The sequence below is a fragment of the Cynara cardunculus genome, assembly GCF_001531365.2.
Source record: "Cynara cardunculus var. scolymus isolate 2C chromosome LG 10, CcrdV1, whole genome shotgun sequence".
NCBI lineage: Eukaryota > Viridiplantae > Streptophyta > Magnoliopsida > Asterales > Asteraceae > Cynara > Cynara cardunculus.
The window spans coordinates 19,240,060-19,251,006 of NC_037537.1; the positions used below are offsets into that span (position 1 = coordinate 19,240,060).

Consider the following 10,947-nt stretch of genomic DNA (forward strand, 5'->3'; position numbering starts at 1 on the left):
ATTGTCTATTCAAAGCTTGTACAATCCGTAACAAAACGATACTTTTCTGTTGTTACACTTTTTCAATGAACCCGTAAGCGATGGATGCTGTAAAGGAGGATCCGAGAAACCAAGACCTAGCATTTATCTACTAAGAAAATTCGTTATTGCTTTTCAATAGAGGTGACGTGGGAAGATAAATTAATTAATCGATCTTACTTTCGTACATAACTATGATTGTTCAGGTCCGTTTGTGCCTCGATTGATCTCATGATACTCTGAAGTAATGATATAATTGATTATGAGCCGTCTCAAAACCCTAAACAAATATTCGAGAATCTTTTTAATAACAATGGGCTTCTGGGTTACTTTATGCATACCTCGGTTAATCTCATGTAACCTAAAGTTGACAGTTTGAAAAACCTCTATTGGACCGCAATCCCAAAGGGGCACGAAATGGTGATCAACGAAGGTAAATAAATGGTACTTTGTCATAATGTCGAGTTTATTTATGAGTTGATATGGCGACATGACTGTTTTTTTTCAAACGATATGATTCATAATATTGTAATTTTCATATATATTCAAATTTCTGTAATTTCTTTTTTGTATGGTTTTGTTGACGTTAAGAAACACTTTACATGAATAGTTGTCGGTGTGTATAATATTACGACACGCAACGAAAATTAGTATGGTCATTTTATTAGCGTTTGTTATGGACCATGTCATAAACGCTGTAAAGCGTCTGTTCATCCTTTTATAAAAAAAATGGTGTAATATCAGTACGATGTACTTTATCTCATTGTTTTAATTTGACGATCAGACTTTTGATTAATTACAAAAGCAAGTATTACTATTTGTTTTTTATGACCTTAGGTTCGTTATAAAGGTAGGCTAATCCAAGGGGTCAAGAGCCATCACGAGGCATCGTTGATTTATGTCTTTCTCATTCCAGTATTGTTATTGTCGTTATTTTAAAACTAAAGTAGTCTTATATTTTTGATTTTAATAATGTTATTATCGTCATTATTATCGAGTTGTGTTACAGTTAAAAGTCGAGGTTTTGTGTCTTCATCATCACAAACGGACAAGGTCTTAGAACTAAGCTTATGGGTTGTTTGTCAATTGCTGAATGTTTTGGTGTAAGATGATTAAGAGATTCTTATGATATAGTGCAAAATGATATATGATTGTTTGGTAATTGTTTATAATGAGAATAGAGCGTTGAATGGTTCATGGGAGCCCAAGATACAAAATCATTCAGAATGTTTTAGAACCATTAAGAGGTAGACTTTTTTGTCTAACAAGATTCATCTATTAGTCATTTAGATATTGTCTCTTAATAAAACTATTAAGAAATAAACAAACAACCCTTTACTAGGAAAAAGAAGTTTGTCTTCTCTCGTGATCCAGCTTTCTAAAAACATTGGTCCCTAATTCACATATGAATAAAAAGCGTTGATCTCATTATGTTTTAAAAACCATGCACGAGCTCTTTTCTAAGGAGGCGTTTGGTTTGATTGAATATTTTAAGGGAATCATATTTCGTGAAAGGATTTGGAGGATTAAATCAGATTTGAAGGGATTTGCCGATTTGAATTTGTTTGTTTGAAGAATTAATTTCTTGGATTTGAAATCTTACAAACATAGGATTTTGAAATCCCACGTGGATGGTTGATATTTCATGTGATTTCGTAGAATTTACATGTAATAATGTTTTAAAATATGCTAAAAATATTTGTTTTGTATAAATCAAATAATAAACTGTTAATTTCATCATTTTATAATTTGTTTTCATAATTTTTTTTTATAAAAAATGAAATTCAATTCAATTCCAAATCTTACAAATCAAATATTCCAAATACTTTCAATTCTAAATCATTCCACAAAGTTCAAATCCTTCAAAACTATTCATCAAACCAAACGTCCCCTTAACGAATTCTAAACATAGTGCTAACAATTTTGACTTTTTGGATGAGTTGATTTTTTAATCTAACTTTAAGTACCTTCAACTATATCCATCTACCTTTATCTTTACTTTCAGTATTTTTAACGTAAATAAATTCGTTAAGTTTTGGTCATGATGATAAAAATATGTAGATAATATAAATGTAGTTGAAAGTATATAAATTGTTTTACTCTCACATGACAAATGTATCATTACATAGTTCAACTCTTATCTTGACCGGAACTCAATCTTATTTACATATGATAAATATATACAAATGTATAATTACCGTCAACCTTATTTACCATGTTTAGATCCTTGACGAATACACTTTCAAAACGAGTTCTTACATAGCCCAACCTTATTACGGGGTTGCTTAATTGTTTCTTCATTAAATCATGTTCTGATTAAGTTGTCTATATAAATTAATGGACTCTTTATATTGTGCTGAGTAGACTTTTTCATGATTCAAAAAGACCATTTCAACCCTTACTTATTATTTTTGTTTTTTTTTCCATTAAGCTTTTTGTGTTCATCTTATTCTTTTTTTAGCGTTTGGTACGCATACATGATTGAACGACATGACATGACTGGACTAGACGGTCAGGATAAGAGGGTGAGACTGGATAGGATAAGAGGGTAGAACTGGACATGACTGGATGTGACAAGACTGAACATAACAAGTGTTTGTTACGACTAGGACGGGATATAGACAAATTGCCTCCAAAAGTTATTTTATGATTCTATATATCATATAATAGTTATCGTTAACATAAATAAAATAAATAATTTAATTCATAAACATTTTACACAATTTTCATATACATAAATATAAAATAGCACCAAATTTGAATGAATTTTTTTATATACTTGATGGTAGTTTGAAAAAACTCGATTCATACAATGGAGAAATTATGTTTTATTCAGTTTGGAAGATCTTTGTCAATTGGTGAAGACACAGTGAAGATTGTTGCAACAACAATGGCTGTGGAGGTAGAAACATTGGCAATTGATGGACGATGGTGCTTGTGGAGGACGTGAAGATGGTGAATAGTGGTGGTGGCGGCGGCCGACAGTGGTGGAAGAGATAGTTGGCCTATGTGGTGGAGGTAGGTGTGATGGTAGGCAGTGATGGTGGAGGTAGTGGTGGCCAACGATACTAGTGGTGGTGGAGATGGAAGGTGGTGGGTGTGGGGACGTGAATATATTGGTAGCGGTAGCCGATAATGGTGGCCAACGGTGGTAGTGGTAGCCGTTGGTGGTGGTGGACAATGGTAGTGGTAGTCGATGGTGGTGGTTATGGTGGAGGTGGTGGTGGCCGACAATACTAGTGGTGGTGGAGTTGGACGGTGGTGGTTGTGGAGACGTGAATATAGTAGATATTGGTAGCGGTAGCCGATAGTGGTGGCCGACGGTGGTAGTGGTAGCCGTTGGTGGTGGTGGACAATGGTAGGGGTAGTCGATGGTGGTGGTTATTGTGGAGGTGAGGTGGCCCATGGTGGTGGCGATGAACGGTGTTGGTCGATGGTTGATATTGGTTGTTGAGATGGTGTAGGAGGTTGTAGTAGAGGAGAGGGTGGAGATGGCCAACAGTGATACTGGTGGTGGCAATGGACAGTGGTGGTCAGCGCCCGACGGTGGTTGTGGAGGTGGTGGAGGAGGCGGTTGTAGTAGAAGAGAAGGTGGAGATGGCCAAAAGGTGGTAGTGGCAATCAGGGGCGGATCTAGCTTGTAAAAGGCGGGGGGAAAGGCCCCCACTAAAAATTTAAAAAAAAAATTTTTCTAAGGGTAAAAGTTGTTTTTTTTATTTTCTACCATGGTGTTACTCCGTAATTTCTTGTTAGGCCCCCACCAACTAAAGAAAGTATCTTGAAATCAACCAAAAAACTGAAAAGTTTCTCGAAATTGATAAAAAAAAACCCTTAAAAATCACTCGAAATAATCCAAAAAACTTCAAAAATCTCTTGGAATGGTGGAATAAGGCTAAAAACACATCGGACGACTTTATGGGCGTTTAAGCTACCTTAAAGGTGCCCCCACTAGACCAAAATCCTGGATCCGCCACTGGTGGCAATGGATGGTGGTCGGTGGCCGATGGTGGTTGTAGAGGTGGTGGTCGATGGTCAATGGTGGTTGTGAAGGCGGTGGAGGTGGTCGACGGTGGCTACCGATGGTGGCGGATCATGTTAAGGCTATATATCAAACGAAGGTTAATTAGTAATATTTTAGTTGTCTTATTTATATCCGATCTTATTCCACCTATTTTGGTGGAGCAAAAAATTTTTTTTGTCCCATATTGTCCTACCTTGTCCCAATTTTTATCCATGTTCCATGTCGCATCAAACGTGGGACATTGAATTCTTGTCCTGTCCCATGTCATGCCAAACATGAAACTGTGAGTTTAGTCATATCCCATCATTTTCATATACCAAACCCAACCTTTATGAAAGACGGTCACAAGTCCCACATTTAACATTCACATCCACATAAACAATGCACACGTTTCTCTAATAATTTCAGTCCCTTATTGAATTGAAAATCAAACACAACTGAGAAGAGAGAGGAAATGTTATGGCTTAACGAAATTCCTATTTGGCAGACCAATTAAGTTATGGACTCAATAATAAGTCACAAACAGTAACGTGTGGCTTACCAAGTAAGCCAAACATGCCATAAGGTCATTAAATAAAAAATAAACAGCCTCTAAATCAGATATTACCATAACTCTTGAGCACAAATCACACTCTAATTAAGTCTAGGTCCGAAAATCAATCCAAAATATGACACAACTTAACATCAAATTGCTTATGGACAATGGAATAGTCTTACCAATTAATATATAAGCATGATAAACAAAGCTAGCAAACAAACTACACACATGAAAAAGAAAATGTATGTTGTAACCTATTACATACTTGTTTGTGGCAGATCAAGAGATCGATCCTGCACACATTCTATAAAATTAGACAAAAAAACGTGTATTTTGTCAATTTTTTACAATGGCTGTTGTTGACTTGTATGTTGATCATCTCTAACACCATCAGCTCTCACCTAGTAAATCGTAGAAGACCTTTGGCTTCTTGTATTCGGCCTTGCACAACGCCTAAAGAAGCCATGTCAACGAAGAATTAGATTATGAACAAACACTAAAAGAGCCAATGAAGCCACGAGGATACTAATATTAAGGAGGTGTTTGGTTTGTTTCAGGGAATGGAAATGAAAATGAGTATTCATTCATTCCTCTAGTTTGTTGAGGATGTTTCATTAACCCGTATCTCGTAATGGCTCATTCTATTGCATCCAAGGAAACACCAATTCCGTTTCCATTCCCTATCCCCTATTACCCCTACTAAATCCCCCTAAAAGAGTTGCCAACGTACCTCCATGGCGTAAGCTATCTGGATCAACTTAGCTTCAGACCATGGCTTCCCGATAAACTGAATCCCAATGGGCAACCCGAGTCTGTCATATCCGACCTACAAAGACCAAGTAAATGTTAAATGGCTTGGTCCGGAAACAGCTAACTGGGGATCAAGATAAGTATGTGTTACACAACCATAAGAATTGGTTAAAGGAAGCAATTTGACTTAATTAGTAGAGTATACCGGAACAGTCACAGCAGGGAACCCAAGAAAATTTCCAGCTATTGAATATCGAACGAGTGCAGCTGAGAAAAAAAATTGAGTTGAAAACCAAGTGGTAGATCGAGATCATGCATTATAAATGAAGTACTGTATACCTCCATTAACGTAGTCAAGTTCACCGGTCTCTTGAGCATCTTCCTTTATTTCATATGCCGTTACACTACCATGATCAACAAGGCAAATCAATCCATTTTGTTATGAAAAAAGAGCACATGACCATTATGTTGTTTATTAAGGAGATAAGATAACCGTTGTCAAAGGGAAAAGATTTAAGGTACAAGATCATACCCAACCATAGGTGAAACAATGACATCGGCCAGTCTGAAAATCGTTTCATAGAACTTCATTTGACGGTTTCTGTAGCCAAGAAAAACCGATGAATTTAGAACCTATATTGTAATAGGAAGAATGAAACAGGTGGAACTGTGAAGAGCTAATACCTGATCCGCTGGGCGTTCAAGTAATCCCTACTGTCAAAAGATCCATATATAGAAAGTGCTACTCTTACATCCCACCCTGATACTGACTTCCCCCTGATTCATTTTAAGTTCAAAAATCAGCATCCTTGGTTTGCCAAATTTTTAAAAACGAATTCTGAACTTGGTGCATTTTAGGAATTTACTTACATCTTTTCTAAATGATGAGCAATAGATGCTGAACATTCTGAACCAATCGTAACATAATGTGCCAAACGCATGACTTCAATGTCTGGTAGAGTCACTTCATAAGTCTTCAAACATGGACAAAAAGAACAAAAGACGAGGATTACAGTTGCACAGGTTAGAACCATTGGTTATAATGTGAATGAACTTTCACATTCCCTTTTCCCCATTTAGTAAAATGAATCAATTTGGAGGAAAAAGGATAAACTTTGAGTACCTCCCATCCGTACGACTTATGAAGACTAGCCAAAGCATGTAAACAGCAAGCTCTAATATCATCAGAGCAATCGTTGAACCACTGATGAATAGAAAGCAGAAATATCGACATTAGCATCATAAAAGGTTTAAAAGTAAAAGTACAGTGGCAGCGCAAGAACCTCATTAGATTTAGCCAGCGTGATACGAGACATATTAGAAGGCTTCAGCATTGGCAAATGTACTCTAGGCTGCCAAACGTAGAAAAGAAAAAAGCAATAAGATTATCAGTATAGCATGTATATAGAACTCTCTGGGTGGGGTGGGTTGAGCATGATAGGATGGAGGCAGGTACCATGGTTGGTTGGTGTGATTCAGCTTGGCCGCTGATAGCTGCATAACTGAAAATAACTTATGAAAAACACCAAACAAATCTGCAAGAGTGGAAAAAGGGGGATTTTACAGATCAAGAACACTAACACGATTAGGGAATCCTCAACTGTGCCTGCTAGTATTCCGACCATTCCAACTGTCCAGTTCAAGGGAAGAACACTGAAGAAATAACAGAAATAAAGACAGTTTAGACTTACTGTCAAATATCATGCATATAAGTTTATTCCTTTTGAAATTTTGTTTTGCATATAAGTTCACTGACCCTGAGTGTGGTATGCGCCCAAAAGACGGCTTTAAACCAATAACACCACAAAGAGCAGCAGGCATTCTCACAGATCCTAAACAAATGGTGCAAATAGAAACTTAATCTTAGTTACTAGCAGCATATGCTTTATTTTCTTGCTAGTACCGTATGAGTTCTATTTACCTCCCCCATCAACACCGAGGGCCACTGGGCACAGTCCTGCACATACAACAGCAGCAGATCCACTAGATGAACCACCAGAAATACGTCTGGGATCATATGGGTTCCGTGCACTCCTGCATTACCCAGAAAAAGGCAAAAACAAATAAAAAATGAGTATAAACGTTTTGGACTTGTTTTAAGGATCTACAAGAAAAAGGCATGGTTTTCTTTACCCGTAATGAGGATTTATCCCACTGGTTCCTGCACCGAGCTCATGCATATTTGTTTTTCCCACAAGTATGGCACCACATGATCTCAGGCGCTTCACACAACAGGCATCTTCTTTGCAAGGTCTTACTTTATGCAACCACTTTGAACCTCCTATAACAATGGTCAGATACGTAACTTATAAAATTTATTCTTCCATCTAAAAAATCATAAAGTAGACTGTTTTAGTATGAATTATTAAGACAAAAAGCTAATCTAGGATCATAAGTTACAACTTTAAATAGGTGAATTCTAAAGGGGTACTTTTTTCAAACAGAGGAAGTATAACAGATCCTGCAGGTCAAATTTACTCTGGCTACTAAAATATTCACGAATGATAGGTGATTAAGAACATTAGTCAAAACTTAAAACGGAGCTCTTTAATCAGGCAAAGAACATTAAAAAGATCACTCTTTTTAAGAACAATAGAATACAACAAATCTTACATAATAAAATCTACTTGGCTGCTGAAAGCTGCAATTCTGTAATACCAAAACATAAAATTACCGGTAGTTGGATGTGGCATGCAATCTATTTCGTCCTTGACAGCAATGGGGACTCCATCTAGAACTGAAATTGATTCACCTGCATACATCAATAGTAAATATGAATGTCTGTGTGCACAAGACCTCAACACATTTAAAATTGATTCACACTTGATGTTTCAACTAAGAAAGTGTCATGAACTGTAAGTGTCCAACTTGCTATTTGAAAATGATTCTAAGATGAGTTCCAGTTGCAATGCCTGTAGTTACCTCTCTCATGCCGTAGAGTCGACTCAGCAGCCTGCCTTAGAATATCCTGAGCATCATACCTAATGAAGAATGACATATCCATCCCTGGACTAGAGGATTGCACGACGGCTGATATTAATCGCTCTGCAACCTGAAAATGATGGTATATGCAACAATTTCAAGAATCTAATCAACTAGTGGAAGCAAAATTGTTAACATACCACAAGAGGAGTTATTTGTCGCTTTGCATAAGCTCTAGAGTAATCCAAGATCGTCCATCGGCAAAAACTGAAGGATGAATCATGAAGTACAGTGTCTGAAGACTGCAAACAGTCCATGGCATGTTGAACTTGTTCTGCTGGTGACATACCACGATCTAGGCATTTTACTTCTTCTTCTTCAACGTCTGGATTTTTTAAAATTCAGATAAATTGTAAATGTTGCATCTTGTCAATGTTAATTTAGTGATAATGTGAATCTTTTTTCCTGGGCACTTGAATATATCCTTCAAGTAATTATAGTCAAGAAACTAACCTTCATAAGTGTGCAAAGGAACATAAAGAGGTGACTCTTCCAACACTCCATATGAAACTAGCTGCATAAGAGGAAATCCAACTTTATACTCTGAAAAAAGAAATCCATATTAAGAATTTTGATCGTATATTTGTCATTCTTGAATTTTTATCCCTATCTTTTGACAAGTTAACTTTCTGAGAAATTTTGTTACTGAAATGATTTTTCGAAATTGAAATGATTATGGTTGTTCAAATCGCTATAGTGATAGTACCACGCCAAATTAGCCAAACTTTTATAATATACTTGTTTTCTTTCTGTTGATTTAGATAATGACTACTGTTAATTAGGTAAAGGTAAATTTCTAAAATACAAAAACTAAATTGAAAATTGGAGAAATCCATTATCCATACACTTTGAATTCGGTTATTCTTCTTCAGAAAATATAGCAAGATGTTGCCGATTAGCTTCATCTCCAAAAACCACACGAACACCTTCGCGAAAAGTCCCGCCATTCGAGGAGCTGTATATACACAACCACAAACATATGTAATTATACAAAAATTTTAAGCTGATGATCAAATTCAGTTATATCCGTACATGATGATATACATATATGCAACTATAATCACACATTTAGGATGTTAATCTGTTTTATCCATACACATATATCCATCATCGCCTTCTTTATTGCCAATTATCTATTCAATTTCAGTACATATGTGTGTGTAGTCATGAAATTGAATTGAAATTGACTTGAAGAGACCTTTGACGTCGGCATGAAGGTAGACTTCGCCGGAGTTAGGACCGAGATCGACTTTGTTGACAGCTTTGTAAACAACGCCGTCGTCCCTAAGAATCCCCATTGTTTCTGATCGTGAAGGAGAGAGCGAAAGGCGAAGTGGAAGAGTCGGTAACGTGACTCTTCAACCAATTGTTTGCTGTATTTATAGTCGCGGAGTGAGTGTAGTTCATGCATTTTACCATTACTGGCATATTTTATTTTATTAAAAAAATATTTTTTATTTAGAAATATAAAGTTTATTTTACTTCTATTAAAAATTAAGAGCATTTTTTTATTAATTCTTTAATATTAAAAATCAAATACTAAACTTAGATTTTTTATTTTTAAATTTTAATATAATTTATATTACTAAAATATTTAATATTTCAACATTAAATTTTAAATAATTCTTTAACTTAAATTTTTTTATCTACTTTTTTTTTTTCTATTTTAGAAAATTTATTGTACCAAAAACATTTAACATCATTATTTTCTTTGGTTTAAAAAAGGGTTGGGTTAAATAAACTCCTACCTACTATTTTTTTTCACATGTATTAATATCGGGACTTGTTTTTTATATTTTTAGGGTCTGTTTGGTAATTGTTGAATGGTTTGGTGCATATTGATTAAGAGGCTCTTATGATATAGTGCAAAATGAAATATAATTGTTTGATAATTGTGTACAACGAGATTACGGCTCTTAATGGTGAAGGGAGATTCATGATATAAAATTATTCAGAGGGTTTTAAAACCATTAAGAGACATATTTTTTTTGTCAAACAAGATTTACATCTTAATGATTCAGAGGTTGCCTCTTAATGAAACTATTAAGAGATAAACAAACAACCCCTGTATGATTTGAATCTCATTGTGACTTAAATATTAATTAATTTTAATTGTAAGTATTAATAATATTTATTAATCATCTCTTTCTTAGTGCTTTATTTAGGCTCTGTTCATTTTTATAAATGTTATTAATTATATTAATTATTATTTTTTAGTTATTATTCAATATATTTAGATATCAAAAGACAAATATAAAACCATAAGGGTGATGCCTGATTGGTTTGAGCTTGGCTCCAAACCAGGAGGTCTCAGGTTCACATCTAAGGAGGAATAAAAATCATCTTGTGGCAACGGACGTTCAAATGCGGTGACTTCGGGCTATCTGCAAAGCATGTGGTCATCCTGGGATTAGTCGACTCGTATAGCGGGTTGCATATCCAGGTTAATAAAAAAAAAAGACAACATAAAAATTCTAGAAACGTTTATGTAAATTACATAAATATTAAAGTTATGCTTATTTTAGTTCATAGATAATTAAAATATGTTAGATAATTTTAATCAAACATTTAATTTAATTATTAATTATATTTTTAAAAACTGTTAATTAATTAGGATATGTGAGATTGACGGACTTTA

General features: G+C 35.1%; 1 protein-coding gene across 4 annotated transcripts; it reads right to left on the bottom strand.

The window, feature by feature from the left end:
* Positions 1 to 4,695: 4,695 nt before the first annotated feature.
* On the bottom strand, positions 4,696 to 9,626 carry LOC112518907 (fatty acid amide hydrolase-like). 4 transcript variants are annotated; one of them, XM_025126698.1, is made up of 20 exons: positions 9,508 to 9,626; positions 9,155 to 9,264; positions 8,763 to 8,823; positions 8,450 to 8,634; positions 8,250 to 8,379; positions 8,002 to 8,079; positions 7,461 to 7,608; positions 7,249 to 7,361; positions 7,084 to 7,159; positions 6,909 to 6,980; positions 6,784 to 6,829; positions 6,611 to 6,679; positions 6,451 to 6,531; positions 6,198 to 6,301; positions 6,012 to 6,104; positions 5,860 to 5,928; positions 5,667 to 5,731; positions 5,533 to 5,594; positions 5,308 to 5,403; positions 4,696 to 5,030 (listed from the first exon to the last, which is right to left on the bottom strand). In XM_025126698.1, the coding sequence occupies exons 1-20, from the start codon at positions 9,605 to 9,607 to the stop codon at positions 4,968 to 4,970; spliced, it is 1,821 nt and encodes a 606-aa protein (XP_024982466.1). In that variant the 5' UTR covers positions 9,608 to 9,626; the 3' UTR covers positions 4,696 to 4,967. The 4 variants fall into 4 exon arrangements, with proteins under 4 accessions (XP_024982466.1, XP_024982467.1, XP_024982468.1 ...); XM_025126699.1 differs by having other exon boundaries at positions 9,406 to 9,598; XM_025126700.1 differs by having other exon boundaries at positions 9,342 to 9,598.
* Between the last annotated feature and the right edge of the window lie 1,321 nt (positions 9,627 to 10,947).